Source organism: Ochotona curzoniae, unplaced genomic scaffold, assembly GCF_017591425.1.
Source record: "Ochotona curzoniae isolate NIBS_2020 unplaced genomic scaffold, NIBS_Ocur_1.0 contig_899, whole genome shotgun sequence".
In the NCBI taxonomy this organism is placed as follows: Eukaryota; Metazoa; Chordata; class Mammalia; order Lagomorpha; family Ochotonidae; genus Ochotona; species Ochotona curzoniae.
The window spans coordinates 2,579,711-2,597,570 of NW_024466605.1; the positions used below are offsets into that span (position 1 = coordinate 2,579,711).

At 42.2% G+C, this 17,860-nt stretch overlaps 1 protein-coding gene across 3 annotated transcripts in view; it reads left to right on the plus strand.

Moving 5' to 3' along the window:
- The window catches only part of HOOK3 (hook microtubule tethering protein 3), a 98,051-nt gene that overhangs the window by 31,603 nt on the left and 48,588 nt on the right, over positions 1 to 17,860 (plus strand). For all 3 annotated transcript variants that reach the window (XM_040994188.1, XM_040994189.1, XM_040994190.1), the window contains exons 6-9: positions 2,247 to 2,314; positions 13,174 to 13,236; positions 14,610 to 14,693; positions 16,439 to 16,602. In XM_040994188.1, coding sequence (XP_040850122.1) covers positions 2,247 to 2,314; positions 13,174 to 13,236; positions 14,610 to 14,693; positions 16,439 to 16,602 — 379 coding nt within the window. The remainder of the gene's footprint in view (positions 1 to 2,246; positions 2,315 to 13,173; positions 13,237 to 14,609; positions 14,694 to 16,438; positions 16,603 to 17,860) is intronic.

The window sequence follows — 17,860 nt, forward strand, 5'->3', positions numbered from 1 at the left end:
TTTCTTAATGAAGTATTAGCTGTCCCTGCATATTTATGGTATGCTTATAACGCAAGGCTTACAGAAGTGGCTCTTACAACCTGATTTACTTTGGATAAGACATTCAACATGTTTACTTGTTTACAAAATGAGAGAGCAAAATCTGGGAGATACCAGAGTTAAATGAAATTGTGTGTTTGCTTTGTAGTCCATCCCTAAAGCTCCATGCAAATTAATGGCTTCATATTCAGTCTTTCCTATGAGAAAACATTGACTCAAATGCATATTATTTATCTTGGCTACCTGATTTCTCCAATTGGGCCAAATAAAATGGTGGTACATTGAAAAGGCAAAGCACTGAAGAGAATATTTACTTAGTGTTTGTTTTCATTCTGATACTTACTAGACACAGAATAAAAAATAGTTTTTATGTTCACAAAATGGGATTACTTAGCATTATCTAACTTGCCCAAGATTTCTTGTGAGAGTCTAGCTGAGGACAAAAACCCATGTTTCTTCTGCATTTGAACTTAATATGCTTTGTACTAAACTATGCTGTAAATTTTAGATGGCCAAGGTTCCAGAATAAACTCCCTCACCTAGCATACCTTGTTTAGTCTATAGCATTGCCTCAGAGATGTGTACCCAGTAGTCACATATAATTTATTTTGGACTTTAAAGGTCTTTAAATTTTTTTATGAATAACATAATTATCATCACCATTTTTTTCATTTAGCATTTTACGGTGTTCGCGGGGAAGGGCCTTGACGTGGCAACACCGCTTCTAAACTAACGCTTCCCCTCTCACACCTGACTAACTTCGTACCTCTCTTCTTCCACTGTGGTGGTCTTCACATCGAGCAGGCTGTCATCAGATTTTCCTTCTTCATCACCAGTACCACTGCTTCTTCTCTTCCATGTCCACACTTTTTATTTTGAGAGCTAGTTAGCCGTGGTAACTCTGTGAACATCTCTGCTGCCTTTGAATTCTCTGTTGCATAGTTTGAACACGTAACTACAAGCTCTCTGTTGCTATTTTCCGGCATTCACAGGGTGATCTTTATCAAGAAAATAAACCGAATGATAGAAATCAAACTAAAAAGTTGTTTTTTGACTGAACACTATTTGAGTTACAATATGCTACTGCTGTTGGCCTAAGAACAGACTATGATTTAGTTATTTCATTTGTATTTGTATAACCAAATATTTGACTGAGTCTAAATATTATGATGATGTTTACTTAAAATTTTGACAAACTAAAAGTTTTGGCAGTTAAGAATCAGAGTGTCATAATTTAATTGTGTTGTAAACATAGTTTCTGTTTCAAAATAAATTATTAGGACAATCATTGCAGTTTGGTATTCAAAACACATGTGTATCTTCTTAAAAGATTACTCAAACAATTTCCCAGTAAGATCCCTTTGTATTCTAATCTGAGGAGTCAGAAGACTTTTGAATGTCTCCTATTTTGGATGTATGGGGTCAAAGAAACAATTGAGGCTAAGATTTGTATATCACTTTAGTCTTTCAAAATTTTTTTATGAAAAAATACAACATTATCCAGCTGACCCGCTGATTTTTTTCTATGCTTAATTCCACCTTTATCATCTGTTGCTTAGATCTAAAATATTGAAAACTATTTGCAGAATTTTTTTAGAAGGGAAAAACTTAAGAATTTTGCATCTCATTGCCACTATAAGCTAGAAAGATCTTACTCTTTTTGGCTGTGGTAAAGATGTACCTTATGGGGTTGCTTTGTTAGCTTAATTATGAATTGTGGGACATTTTAAAATTCAGGATTATATGATAGCTGTTTAACTGTGATAACTTCTATCTTAAATTCTCAATTCTTTATCCTAAGCAACTCAGTTTTATTTTGCTTTTCTGTATTAGAAGATACTAAGGTGGGTACTGTACATAAGTCAGTGCCTTGCTATCACATAATGTGAAAGATGATTTTTAGATTAGAAAGTAGTATGGAATTCTTTCCACCTTGATTTGGATCCCATTTCACTGTTTCACACAATCACACATTCATGCTGATGCTACATCCCAGGACTTGGTGTTGAAAGCTCAATTTTGTAGGGAATGATAAAAGGAAAAAGTTATTTCAAGGAAAGAAGAATGCTTTGCTTCTCAGCTTTTACTTTGGCTCTGCCTGTGGGATTCCTAGGAAAGTACTTGGGACAAGTTTTGGAGTGTTAGCCTGTGTTCCCTTGACTGTCTTTGACTTGAACAGTGACATTCCAGATTGTTCTTATTTTCAGAGTACATCCAAGCTATTATGATGATGGAGGAATCTGTGCAACACGTTGTCATGACAGCCATCCAGGAGGTACGTTGAAGCTTTGTACTACAAGTTTGTGAAAAGTTGAAGGAACAAACATAAGTTGAAATAATGGAAGAAAAATTCTAAAAAGAGCTTTTCCTACTTATATTTAGGGAACTGTTTTACTTACATTTGTGAAACAGTAACATTGTTTACAAAGTTGAGAGAGATGCATGCCCATGTAGACCTCCAGTTAGGGTGGAGAGGATGGTGGGTGGGACACAGGAGGGGGATGGTAGAGGGAGTAAGCTGTGCCTTGCTGTCAAACTACACCAGCACGCAGAGATTGGGGACAGTCACTTGATGATGCTTTGAAGACCCCAATGTGGGGAAGAGTTTCCAAGGGTGTCACTTGGATGGTTTTAATAATTCTGAGACATTGTTGGTTTGGTGTACCAGGGTTGATAAAAATCTATCCAAGGTCTGTTGGTTGACCAGTTCCACTTTAGTGCATCCACAGACCCAGGAACATGCTGCAGAGCTTGGCCTGGAGAATTGTCCAACCTATTCTGCTTTCCATTCTTTGACAAGGTATTTGATGTCCCCTACTGGCCTGGATGTACTGGCCATCATGCCTCCCATGTGCATCTGCTATATTCTAGTGGGTCCTGTGGCCTAGCCCGATGTGGCTCACCCCCTACTCTGACACTTGCAGGCAGGTACTTGGTCCAGCCCAGCCCAGCTTGGCATGCTCCCTAATCCCAGATTTTGCATGTACTACTGAGTGGCAGGCAGTGCTACTTATACTTAGCTTACCCCAAGTCTCCCACAGGGGCAGGTGCCTTGGCCTGACCCAGGCATGCCTTCCAATTTCCCCACTTCTAAATCGCCTTGTCCATTACATTGCTTACCTCTGTGTGCAATGGCCTAGTCCGTGGAAACCAGCTGAAGTCATTCCTTGTCTGTCAAACATGTCCTCAGTCATACCTACAACTGCCTGGGGCTGAAGTAGTGTGTCTCAGCCTGGCGTTCCCTGCCTTCCCTACATCTGTTTAAAAAAAAAAAGTGGTATAGAAAAAGCAACTAAGCTGGCATATGGATATAGTTAACACAAATTTGGCATTAGCCAGGCCCAGGGTGCCCATTAGCCTTAGCTGCTTTTCTCCCAGCAGTGTGACACTTGCCTAGGTACAAAGCAACCTAGGTAATTGCCTATAGCTGGGTACTATTTAAAGTATTCTTTTTTTCTTTTTTAAAGATTTATTTTATTTTTTATTGGAAAGTCAGATATACAGATAGGAGGAGACACAAGGAGAAAGATCTCCCATCTGATGATTCACTCCCCAAGTGACCACAACGGCCAGAACTGAGTCTATCTGAAGCAGGAACCCAGAGCCTTCTCCAGGTCTCCCACGTGGGTGCAGGGTCCCAAGGCTTTGGGCTGTCCTTGACTGCCTTCCCAGACCACAATCAGGGAGCTGGATGGGAAGCAGAGCCACCGGGATCAGAATTGGTGCCCACATGGGATCCCAGCACATACAAGGTGAGGATTTCAGCTGCTAGGCTACCGTGCCAGGCCCTCTTTAAAGTATTCTTAATGAACTAGGAATAATAGACTAATTTCTTAAGCTAATAAATACTGACGATAAGTTATTAATAAATTAAGCCAGGGTCTACCTCTCCTTGAATTACTGATTCCATTTGACAGCAAAGGGTCATCAGCTGCAAATATAGCAGAGTAATTTGTGGAGGAACAGTTACTCTGTTTTTTTAAAAAGATTTATTTAGGGCCTAGCATGGTAGTCTAGTGGCCAAAGTCCTTGCCTTGCATGCTCCGGATCCCATTTGGGCACCAGTTGGTGTCCCGGCTGCACTATTTCCCTTCCAACTCCCTGCTTTTGTCCTGGGAAAATAGTAGAGGATGGCCCAAAGCCGTGGATCCTGCACCTGTGTGGGAGATCTGGAAGAAGCTCCTGGCTCCTGGCTTTGGAGCAACTCAGTTCCAGCCATTGCAGCCACTTGGGGAGTAAACCAGTGGATGGGCGATCTTACAGAGAGAAGGATAGATAGAGAAGGCTGTCCATCTGCTGGTTCACTCTCCAAATGGCTGCAACAAACAGAGCTGAGCTGATCTGAAGCTTAGAACCAGGAGCCTCCTCTGGGTCTCCCATGTGGATGCAGGGTCCCAAGGACTTGAGCCATCCTGTGCTAGTTTCCCAGGCCATAAGCAGACAGGTGGATCGGAAGTGGACCAGCTGCAACATGAACCAGTGCCCTTATGGGATGCTGGGGCCACAGGGTGGAGGATCAGCTTGTTTAGCCTTAGCACTAGCCCCAGATAGTTAGTTTAAATGTAAAGTGTAGCACCAAAAAAAGAGAAAAGAAATGTCAGCCTTTAGCCTAGCGGTAGGGCCATCCACAAGGGTATGTGGTTCAAGTGTCAGCTTCTTGCTAGTGCACACACTGGAAGGCAGCAGGTGCTAGAAGTCCCTGGAGAACTTTTGTGACGACTCAAGGCATATACTTCACATAAAAATGCTCGTTCCCTCCAGAAACAAATATATTTAAAGTAACAGTAAATTCAGACTACTAATTGGTCAATCTTGGACGTGAGAATATTTTCAATCAAAAAGCAGTGGAAGGTACCTTATTTGAATGTGCAGATTTCAAAAATTGTTTGCATTGAAATGAATTTTTCATTACATTTCCATGAAATGTTTAAGAAAAAGGATATAAACTCAAGTGAATTCATTCCTTATTTATTAAATTTATGCCCAAAAGTACATAAGATAAGGCTAAGTATGGTTCCAAATCCACTTTAATTTGTCCTCTCCCCCATGAAATCAGGACATGTTAACTTCCAGAGCATCATCAAGTGACAGTGTGAAAAATATTGCCAGCAAAGAAACTCACCAGAGCTTTCCTACAGTCTTCATTAGGATTTGAAGCTGGGACTGATAGAATCATTGCCCAGCAGGATGAAATTGATGATCAGGTCTCCTTCCACCTTCCTGGAGATTGGGCGCATGTCAGCTGTCTGAATCCTCAGGCTTCTGCTCACATGGCTGATTTTACTGCCTGTCAGGCCCCAAGTGGAGTCAGCTCCTTAGCATACACTGTTTAGAGGTGTGAATAGTAAAGACACTTCGGTGGAATGCTTAAGACTTAGAGACCACTCCCCCAAAACTGGAATCACCAACCAGCTAGAGGACCTTTCAGGAAATAACAAAAGTGTTCAAAAAAACTGATCTGTTTGGTAATTGATGATTGGTGGCCAGAATGTAAACTGGTGTATTTTTTAAGGACTTTATAATACCCTTTGATATCAGATGAAGTTAGTCTTGAGTATAAAAATACCAAAGTCAGTTACTGTCTGGGCAATATACATGGTGGGATTTGTATTAAAAGACTCACTTGAGGGTCCGGCGCAGTGTTGTAGAGGTTAAGATCCTCACCTTTAGTATGCCAGGATCCCATCTGGGTGCCTGTTCTAGCCCTGGCAGCCCTGCTTCCCATCCAGCTCCCTGCCTGTGGCCTGGGAAGGCAGTGGAGCACGGCCCAAGGCTTTGGGGCCCTGCACCTGCGTGGAAGACCCGGAAGAGGCTCCTCTCAGTTCCAGCCCTTGCGGTCACTTGGGGAGTGAACCATCTTCCTCTCTGTCTCTTCTCTCTGTATGTCCACCTTTCCAATAAATCTTTATTTTTTTAAAGACTCATTTGAAAGGTAGCATTTCACAGAGGAAGACAGACAGAACTGTCTACTGATTCATTTCCAGAGTGGTCTCAGTGCTGAAGCTGGGCCAGGATGAAGCCAGTAGCCAATATCTTCTTCTGGGTCTCCCACACAGGTCCAAGGACCCAACCACTTCAGCCATCTTCCACTGCTTTCACAGTTGCATTAGCAAGGAGCTGGATAGAAAATGGATCAGCTGGAACTTGAATTGGTGTCTGTGTGGGATGCCATAATTGAAGGCATGCCTGAAAGCATTATGCCTGCTCCGACCAGCAGAGCCAGTAACATGGACAGGGAGAGGGTCTGGGGATGAAGCACCAACAGGAGACCAGTGATGGTGGAAGTCTCTGCAAAGTCTCCCTTTATTGCTCCTTCACCTCTCCTTATATACTCTCCCCACCCCTTCCTCATTTAGCAGGATATTGGATACAGATGAGAACAATTAGTCTAGGTGTTTTTAGCCACAAGCCCAGTTCCTGTTCCTGCCCAGTCTAACGAGCACTATTCAACTCCTTAGCCCACAACAGGTCCCCCTTTTTTGTTTTAAAGCAGACTTGAATGTGCCTGTCTTAGGTTGTGGGCTCTCAGGTTATCAGCCTTATCCGTCATCAGGAATCTCCGTAGAATGATGGAGCCCCTGTCTTAGGTTTGTCAGTGCCTGGTCCATCTTACCTGTCACTGGCTGCGTTGCCTGCTGCAGCTGCACAAACCATACTTGGAGAGGCTGGCAACCCTGTTCCATTGCTAGGAGTATCTTTAGCTCGGAAGCAATGAGCAGACAGCAGTTCCCGGGCTTGGGAAACATTTTGCACTTGCATAGATGTTACATACATCAACACATATGATGGGGAACAAGAGGCCCTGAGCATATCCCACAGCATCTGCTGCTCCTCTGCCAACAAATCAACTTGCTGTTACAATATAAGCATGCCTACCCGCACATGTTCATCAGTACAGTTCCGTTGTTCCATACTTTAGTGTCCCAAACTCTGGGATGTGTATCACGTCAATTTGCAAATAATCTTAATATAATTCAATAAACCTGATTAACTCCACAAAATGGGAGATTAATTCATTGGCATTCTTGAGACCTTGTAAGAATACCAAGGGAAGCCCTAGAATTTGAAATTTTTGAATTCTTGCATACCTTTTTAAAGATGGCTAAAAACATCTGGACTGTGAGAATTTGGGTTTAATACAATTCCGAAAAAGTTGAAATTCCAAATAATTAAACAGAGAAATAAGTTGTATTTTGTCTGGGGCTATTGCTAATCTTGCCTCAACTGAAGGGAAAGACGCTGAAGTTGCTCCCATAAATCTCACAGCTGCGTCCTGATTTAATGGCACCAATGGCACAGGCTGCGCAGAGGGCTCTGCCTGGCCAAAAGCAGTTTTTGCTTGGCATATGCTCTTTGGGCACCTGCTCTACAGGTGGAGGATTCTCAACAAACTCACTTCTATCTTCTTCCCCTTCCTCCTCAGAAGAGGACTCCGAATCTACATCTCGCAGTTTCTCCAGACTTAGTCTGATCTGGGGTTCCTTCTTCTTATTTACCCTGGTTTGGGGTTCCTTCTGTCTTCTTACTCTGGTTTGCGGCTTCTTTCTCACCCTGGTTTGGAGTGCCTTCTGTCTACTTACTCTGGTTTTCGGCTCCCTCCCCCTTCTTACAGATAATTTTTCAAGGAAGGGTTGCACCACTGCTTGAGGGATGACAAAGCATTTTTTACCAAGCACCAGAGGAAAAGGCTACAAGGAGAGCAAACCAAGAGGAGACATCGCAGACAGTTTCAACGAACTTCTGTGAGGCCTTAAGCTTAGTGTCGGTGCCTTGTGACTGGAACAGATCTCGGAGTCTCTTAATCATCTGCACTTTACCAAGTTCTTGCCCCATGATAAATTTTACTTATGCCCCTGCAAAATATTTAATTCTAAACTTACCTCTGGATTTCCGGGGTCCCTCAGATTGTCCCTCGTGCCCCAGGATGGGGAGAACATCTGGGGATGAAATCATAATGCCCCTCCAGAGTTCCAGAGGTCCCACAGATCATCCCTCATGCCCTAGGACTGGGAGAGGGTCTGGGGATGAAATCACTTATACTCCTGCAAAATTTTTAAATTCTAAACCAGGGGTCCCTCAGATTGTCTCGCGTGCAGTGCCCCACCATTAGGCACCATTTGCTCCAGCCAGCAGAGCCAGTAACGTGGACAGGGAGAGGGTCTAGGGATGAAGCACCGACAGGAGACCAGTGATGGTAGAAGTCTCTACCGAGTCTTCCTTTATTGCTCCTTCATCTCTCCTTATATACTCTCCCCACCCCTTCCTCATTTAGCAGGATATTGGATACAGATGAGAACAATTAGTCTAGGTGTTTTTAGCCACAAGCCCAGTTCCTGTTCCTGCCCAGGTTAACGAGCACTATTCAACTCCTTAGCCCACAACATCAACCCCAACATATAGTTTAATTGGTCTTGCCTAGTCCTGGTTAGTATAGGAGCTGTGTAGTCATTGGGATTCCAGTTCTCGTTCTCTCCCTTTCTCTCTCTCCTTCTTGCTCTTTCTGGAAAGGTAGAATGACAGAGATAGTAGCATAGATAGATAGATAGACATCTTCCATCTGCTGCTTCCATTCCCAGCTACCAATAATGGCCAGGACTGTCCCAGCTGAGCCTGGGAATTCCATCTGGGCCTTCCATATGAGTAGCAAGAGCTCAAGAACTTTGAGTCGTCATCTACTGGAAGTTGGACCACAAGAATAGGAGGCAGGGCTTGAACCAGCACTCTGATACAACATGTAGGCATCCTACTTGGCAGCCTGAATTATTACATCCACAAAACCTCCCAACTTGTATCAAAAGTGTGCTGATTAAGTTGTGTGCAGTCCTGTTTCATGGTTTTCCCACCTGTTGGCGTAGCTCTGGCTAAACAAGCTACTGCCAACGCACTCCTGTTTCCAAGCTGCAGTAAGAGTTGAAGGAAGGTTGCTATGTCCTCTGGCTTACTCTCCTTAGCTGGGTATTGCTACATAACAATGCAAAGAGACCAGGAAATGCAGCGCTAAGTCTCAGCACTGGTAGACTGTTTAGGGGTCTTTTCTGGGACTGGCAGTTTGGTTTATTCCAAATAATTTCTTTTCTCTTGTTGAATTCATCACGGACTCATGAATTATATGATGGCATTATTTTTCCCAAGAGACTTTTGTGTTTCCTTTTTGTCACCCATGTGATGGTTACTCAGCGGCCCATTTTTTCATGATGCTGTAATTTGTTGTTGATGTTGTTGTTGTGGCTGTTCTAACTCATACCAGTTGTTGACCTTGTTTCATGGCTTCCCACTTATGGAAATGTAAGGTGATGCAGTACTAGGGTCTGTCATATACAGACATGGGTGTATAATGGAGCATGCATCCTTGCCTCCAGACAAAAGATGGATTTCCAGTGAAATTGTTGGACATGTGTAGAGAATGGGATGCTGGACTGTCTGACGTTGTCTGTACCAATGTCAGGGTACACTTAAATAAGAGACTGATAGAATTATGATTCCTTATGAAAGACTACACTATTGTAACAAAATGGGCAAAATCTTATGGGGTGGAAGTTTTGGGGGGAATTCCAGCCTGTACAATATTGTACCACATAATTCAAAATTTAAAATAAAATATATTTTTAAAAGATTCTGAGGAGGAAAAACATTGAGGTCTATGAGAAACTCTGCACAGTAGAAAGAGTGGATGGGAAATTTGTTAGGCAGCATCACTACAGTGAAATACCTGAGGCAGCTAACTTTACAAAGAGAAAGATTATACATTCACAGTTTTATTTGTTCAAATTGTAACCTCACACAGCCGTGTTAGTTTGGCCCCTGGTGAAGGTGGAGAATGGTGGCATGACAGGTCAAGGTGCATATTGTGGAGTAACTTACATCATCAAACAGGAGGTTAGAGACTGGATCCTACAATCCCTTCCAAGAAAATGCATGCCCCAAGTGACCAGAGAACCTCTCCCTAGCACTACCTGCAAACCAAGCCTTCACCTACGGACCTTGGACAGACACTCAAAATCCAGACCATGGTAGAAGATAGGACTGGAAAACTAAGAGATCTCATGGAGTGATGGAAGCCTGGATTAGGTTATAAGTCACTGGGGGGAGGCCAAGGAGTCAACAGGATCAATTTTTGGAACCAAGACAGGCCTTTTGTAAGCTAAGCCTTTTGGTGGCGGCATTATGACTTGACCAATAAAGCCACCACCTACTGTGCCAGCCAGCTTCCTATGTGGGCAGTGGTTTGAGTCCCAGCTGCCCCACTTCTGATCCATTTCACTGCTAATGCTCCTGGGAAAGCAGCAAAAGATGGCCTAAGTTCTTCAGCCCTGACCTGAAAAAACCTTCTGGTTTCCGTCTGGTCCTGCCATGGCCATTGGGGCCATTTGGAAACTGAACCAGTTGATGGAAGATCTGTAACTGGTTTTCCGATAAATAAAAATAGCTCTTTTTTTTTAAAGGTGACTTCTTTTTTTCTTAAAGCACATTTTGTCTTCACTACTGATTTGTTTTTTTAATACATATGATAGAAAATTTTGTCATTGCAACAAATAACACATTCACAGTGTTGTACAAATGTCACCTCTATATAGTAAAACTTATTCTGTACCTAAAAGAGTCCCAGTACCTTCCAGGTAGTTACTATACATTTCCTCTGTAGTTATGGTTGTACCTATCCTGGATATTTATGTTTGGTTTAATCCAGCATATTTTCAAGGCTTGTTCCTTTTATTACTGAACAGCATTGCATAGCATAGAAATATCACATTTGTGTATACTTTCATTTGTTTGTGGACGTATTAGTCAATTCCGTTTCTGAGCCAGATGCATTCTTCATGAATATTCTGGCTGCAGCCTTTGTCACACTTTAATGTATCTACTATTTGTCTTATCTTTTTGTACTAAGCTAGACCCAAGGAGGTCACAAATAGCAAATTCTCAAATCAGATATTTCAGATTATATCTAGGTAATGACAGCTATTTTCTTTATATTTATGCATATTACATGTTTATACTATGCAAATTTTTTCAATTGGGGGAAAACCTTTTTTTAAAGAATTATTTATTTGTATTGGATAGTCAGATATGCAGAGAGGAGGAAAGACAGAGAAAGATCTTCCATCTGATGATTCACTCCCGAAATGGCCAATCTGAAGCCAGGAGTTTCTTCCAGGTCTCCAACCCGGGTGCTGGGTCCCAAGGCTTTGGACAGTCTTCATCTGCTTTCCCAAGACACAAGTAGGAAGCTGGATAGGAAGTAGGAACTCCGGGACAAAAACCAGCCCCCCACCCGAGATCCTTGTGTGTGCAAGGCGAGGACTTTAGCTGTGAGGCTACCGTGCCAGGCCCAGGAGAAAACCTTTAAAAATCTTTTTATTAATATTCTCAGCAGCATGAATATTGGGTGCCAGTATTTTTCACCCGGGACACTTCCACTCCACCAGTTATAGTAAGAGTCTATGCACAGCAGTGGTTCTCAGATTTCAACATTACCTCACCTGATGGATTTACATGGTCCTGAGCCCAGAACCCCCGGTTTTGTTGTTGTTACTTCTAGATATTTATTTTTATTTGAGAAGAAGATTTAGAGATGGAAGCAGAGAAAGAGAATAAGGAAGATTCTTCAGTCTACTGGTTCACTCCCCAAATGGCCAACACGATCGGAACTGATTGTCCCTCTCCCTCCCCCTCCCTTTTTTAAAGATTTATTTATTTTTATTGGAAAGTCAAACATACAGAGAGAAGGAGAAACAGTGGCTGCCACGACTGGAGCTAAGCCAGGAGCCAGGAGTTTCTCCTGGATCTCCTGCGTCGGTGCAGGGTCCCAAGGCATTGGGCCGTCCTTGATTGCTTTTCCAGGCCACAAGCAGGGAGCTAAATGGAAGAGCCGGCACATGAAGTGGCACCCGTATGAGATTTGAGCACTTGCAATGGGAGGATTAAGCAGTTCAGCCATCGTACCAGGCCTAAGCCTGTTAGTTTTAATTAATATTGTACACATTTATTCCTTAGACATAAAAAGGTGCCAAGTGTTAGTATTTTTACAGATAAATAACTTTTTAAATAATAAACCACATTGTTAACTTAAAGAGCTGGTAATCTTGTCTTTTTAGTGGTAAGAGTAAATTATGCTTGATTCTTAGAACTCGGCTTGGAATGAAAACAAGCACCAGAATTTAGAGCTCTAATCTTGTTTTTGTTTTTTTTTTTAAGAGATTTATTTATTTGAGGGAACTGGTGGAAAAAAGGAAAGAAAGGAAAAAGAAAAAGAGATCTTCCGTCCGCTGATTCATTGTCTGAATTCAAACTACTACTATGACTTTAATATATCTTATAAGGATTTTGAAGACACTTACTGATTTTTTTAATTTATTTGCAAGGTGCAGAGAATGTGCATCTGTTTGTTCACATCCCCCAAAATGTCTCCAGTGGCCAGGACTGGGCGAGGGCTGGGCTGCATAGAAGCCAAGAGCCAAGAATGCAGTTCACATTTCCCATGTGGGTGGCTGGAAGCCAGTTACTGCTATCATCACTGCTTCCCAGGTCTGAATTGGCAGAAAGCTACAGGCAAGAACAGGAGCTGGTTATTGAGCCCAGAAACTGCAACTTAGGACACAGACATCCTAACCATCAGGTTAGACACTTGCCTCAGACCCAGTACTAACTTTGCAACATGGCATTATCCTGGAACAGAGGAAAAAAAGGACAGACTCAAGGCCCAGTATCTTCTGCCTCCAAATCTGCTTCCAAGTAGCAGGATCCCATATGGGCACAGTTTATGTCCTGGCTGCTCCGCTTCCCATCCAGCTCCCTGCTTGTGGCTGGGGAAAGCAGTCAAGGATGGCCCAAAGCCTTGGGACCCTGCACCCGCTTAGGAGACCTGGAAGAAGCTCCTGGTTCCTGGCTTTGGATTGGCTCAATTCCAGCCATTGCAGCTATTTTGCGGGATGAACCACTGGATGGCAGATCTTTCTCTTTGTCTCCTTCTCTCTGTAAATCTGCCTTTCCAATAAAAATCAGTAAATCTTAAAAAACACAAACTCACATTTCAGTGTATACATTTCGCTGGTGCCTGTGGTTCACTTTGCTGTGTAGTTATGTGTAGTGTCTTCTTTGCTCTAGTGGAATTGATCATGTAAATCTTCATTTCAGCTGATGAGTAAAGAATCCCCCGTCTCTGCTGGGAATGATGCCTACGTTGACCTCGATCGTCAGGTATGGCACTCAGATGATTTCTGTTTGTGCAATGTTGAGAAAAGATACACTTCAGACACTAATGAAAGTACTCTTCCATAACACTGTAAAATGATTTAACTTATCGTAATTCCTGTTTTTTTAAAATTTTTTCTTTTCTATTAGCAGTATATATATGCCACATTTAACACAGTAGTTAGGTACCTGGAGGATGGATATGTTTATTCCAATTTGTTTATTTTAAAGATATTTTAGCTATAACCATATTCTCTACTTGAAGATGTCCCCCCTTGCCTTACCCTCATCTTTTGTGAAGTTGTGAATTTTCTGCCAGTAGATAAATAAAATGCTGCAAGGGAATATAAGGGAGCAGCTGTAATTTTGAGGGGGAAGGGGAAATACTGCAGTATGTTTTTATACTTTTAGTGGAAAGTTATTCTATACTTTTAAATGTTATCTCTTCATAAAGTCCTGTTGTAGAAACTGTCAGTTTCTGTGATCAAACTATTCTTGGATAACTCTTCCATTATATGAAGAAACATGTTCATATTCTTAGTTTTCTCTCGTTTCGAATGGTTTTAAATGTTTTGTAGGAAGCTCTTCTGAGGAGCTGTAATTTTAACCTAGCTGGGATTTGTCATTTACTTACTTTGTGATATTTACTTTCAAAGTTGTACCATAAATGCATTTTTATATCTATAAGAGACAGAGTTTGATTTCATGAAATGAAGAGATTTTAATCATTTGTTCCATACATTGCTAACTTAGAATTTATGTAATAATAAGACACATGCAAGGAATATTGCTTTATATTGAGTATCAGAAGAACAAAACTCTTTTCTTAAAATGATGCTATGCAAATGACCATAAAGACTGGCTATGACTATAGCCTTATGTTAAAAAATACCAGCTGTTTACTTTTTTTAAAAATTATTAACTTTTATTTTTGATGATTTTTACATAGTTGATTAGGGTCAAGGGCTATAGGAAGGTGGGTGAGATCACCATTTCCGCATTATCTTTTTTTCCTTCCTGTATCCAGCTGTTTACTTTTACAGCTTGAAATCTCTGTTGCTCTAGTACATATATATTTTACCAAACTAAAATTTCTCACCTGCTGAATAACCAAGTAACAAATAATCCAGACAAAATATGTGTAACAAAACTTCATAAAGGAAAAACCAAATCAGAAAGACAGAAAAGACCAGATTTAGTGCTGAGGGAAACTTAACATTGAACATGCTGCCTGTGGACCTTTTCAGAGGAGCCCTTGATTTCTGCCTGCACCATCCTTCCAGAAAGGATTGGGAATGGTCTAATTGTGGTTTATACATATGTTATACACTAGTTATTGCTGCTTTGTACTGACCTACTTACCTCTTTGTTTCAACTAGTTGAAGAAAACTACAGAGGAACTTAATGAAGCTTTGTCAGCCAAGGAAGAAATTGCTCAGAGATGCCATGAACTGGATATGCAGGTAGGGAACCTGTTTTGTGTAGAGTGTATCTCTGTGTGTGTTGTGTGTGCCGTGCGGCCCAGCAGCTCTGACTGAGGACAAAAGGAAAGCTGGCTTTTGATTCAACAACGAGGACTCATGCTAAATGAATTAAAAAGGTATAAACCCACAGAAAAGGAGAGGCCAAGGAGGGGTATCTGCACAGGAAAGTCTTTGTGGTATTTCAGTATACTGACTCTCAGGAGAGTAGGGTGGTGTTTAAAACCTGGGTTTGTAGTGCTTGGCAGTTTCTATATGAATACTCTCCCAGTGGCTGATTTTGTGTCACTGATGGCTTACCAGCCAACCCCCAAGGCCCTTGACTATTTAAACTGTCTGCCTGTCTGCAGCCAGCTCCAGCACAACTGCCAGAGTGCTGAGTCACAGGGAGTGCAGTGACCAAGAACACCCAGAGAGGAATGGAAGGAGCCATTCACTCCCAAAGTGACCACAATAGCCGAAGCTGTGCCAATCCAAAGCCAGGAGCCAGAAGCCTCTCTCTTCCAGGTCTCCCATGCAGGTGCAGGTTCCCAAAGCTTTGTTCCGTCCTCGACTGCCTTCCCAGGCCACAAGCAGGGAGCTGGATATGAGGCGGGGCCACCAGGATTAGAACCAGCATCCATATGGTATCCCGGCAGTTGCAAAGCGAGGACTTTAGCAGCTAGGCTACCGCACCAGGCCCAAAATCGCACATGTTAATATTTCATATTTAGGCCTCCTCTCTGTATATCTGACTTTCCAATAAAAATAGAATAAATCTTAAAAAAAAATGATGTGTGATCCCTATTGGACATGCATGTGGAAGTGATACCACTTCAAGGTTGTAGGCCAGAGATAGGAATATGCTGATTTTCAGTGACGCAATGGTGTTTACAGCCATACACTGGAAGAGTGCAGGGGCAGGGGCTGATGGAGGACTAACCAAGGGGATGAAAAGGTGCAGAGTCCAGGAGAGTGAGACATCCAGGGAGGAGGATCAAGTGCATCAATCATGTTGTCTGATATTAGTGGTACCCAGGTTCTTAGTGGTTCTGGTAAGCAGCCTTGTGGAATGGGAGGATAAAATGGTCAGGAGAACGTGAGAGTTGAAGAGAGACCTTTACAGTCTTGTAGTGCTGTGTTTAAAAGCATTGTACATTGAGTACTGTTTCTGATGAGTGCAACATCCGGCTTCTTTCATTTTCATATTTATCTGTGTAATTGGTATCAACAGTTGTTTTCATTGCTGAGTAAGTATTCTGTTGTAGAAATACACTGCAATTTTCCTATTGATCCATCTGTGGATAAACATTTGAGTTGTTGCCAGCTTTGCTCTGTTCTAAGCAAGGCTGCTACAAGCCTTCCTTGTAAATCTCCGTGGGGGGTTTTATTTTTCTTGAGTAAATACCTAGGAATAGAGTGGCTGGATCAATCACGTGGCATTTGCACGTAATTAATTTAAAATAAAGATGAACTCTTGTATGCAAATATTAGTAACCTTCAAAAGGTTTGTGTGGAACATGCATGTTCTAGAAATGCTACTCATGGATTTCGTTTTTTACATCAAAATAAACCCTTAAGACCTTTGGAACTTAAAAAAAAAATTAACTCTTCCACAGTGTTCTGTGTGTTCAACAGTTGGAAATAATGTAATGTTTGAAGTGGAGATGATGGCACTGCATTAATAGGCTTTCCTGAACAGAAGTTGTCACTGGAAGCAATGACCACTGTCTTCCCCTTGGCGACAGGTTGCAGCCCTGCAAGAAGAAAAGAGTAGTTTGTTGGCAGAAAATCAGATACTGATGGAAAGACTCAATCAGTCTGACTCTATAGAAGACCCTAATAGTCCAGCAGGAAGAAGGCATCTGCAGCTCCAAACACAGTTAGAACAGCTACAGGAAGAAACATTCAGGTAAAGATCACTCATTAAAATCTAACTTGTAAACATTTGGTGACTGCCATTTGAAGTTGAAAATACAGTGTCAGTGCTTCTGGGCCCTTGCAGACGACTCTGGCTGTGTAGTACACAGCTTCCCCACGTCTCCATGCAGTACGAGGTAGCTTCATGACTAGGAGGAATTTTGGCATAGATATTGCCTCAATGTGACCTGAAGACAAATGTCCCAGCTGCAGATAATCTTAAGTGAAGGGAGGTAGCCAACACCAACCCTATTCCGCACACACCTGCCCCTCCTCGGCCGCCATGATGTTTGATAGGAATCCAGAACAGAATAGAATAACACTTGTGAAGGGGCCTAATAGTGAGTTGGAGTAATTACCACATAGGTAAAAGTCACTTCGAATCTCAAATTGTTTTTTTGGGGGGGCGGGCGGTGGGAGCAATTGCCAGAGTAGAGTGGAAGCTGCAACCTGAGACAGGGATCTCAGAGCAGAGAGATTTTTTTCCTTAGGATTTATTTGTGAATGTATGTATTTAATCTGAAAGGCAGATTTTTCTTTTAAGTTTTATTTTAGATGATATTTACATAATGATCAGGGTGAAGAGGATCAAGGGTTAGGAAAAGTTGTCACCTGTCATTGGTATGATCATTATTTACAAATTTTCTATTTCTTTCTGTATCTGGGAGTATGGGGCAGATGGAATAAACCACCCAGTCTTGCAACCTCCCTAGTCCCCAGAGATGGGGAACGGCCACCCAGTATTGACCCAGGGTCCCGATCCCGAAGTGGCGCACGCTCCAAAGGTTCAAAAGGCTTTTTTATCTTTTAACAGAGAAAGAAGGAAACACAGGTCTTCTGTCTGCTGGTTCACTCCCCAGGTGCTGGAGCTGAGCCAGGCAGAAGGTAGGAGCCTGGAGCTTCCTCTAGGTCTCCCACTTGGGGGCAGCAGCCCAAGGTCTCAGGCTGCAAGTGAAAAACTAGATGGAATGTGGAGCAGCCAGGACACACACACACAGTGACTGTATGCGATGATGGTGCCACAGGCAGAGAAGTGCATCTTCTTAAAAGGTCAGCTGCCACAGAAATATCCAGGCCAGAAATTTAGAGAAGTTGATGCCTGTTCCTGACACACAGGTCAGTGAGAAACCACATTAAGGAAGTCTTAGACTTCATTAGAGACAAGCTGACTTTAAAGGACAGGCAGGATTTCAAGGGCCAAGTCCTCCACATATAACTTCTGGAGAAATAAAAGACAAAAGAAAAGAAGT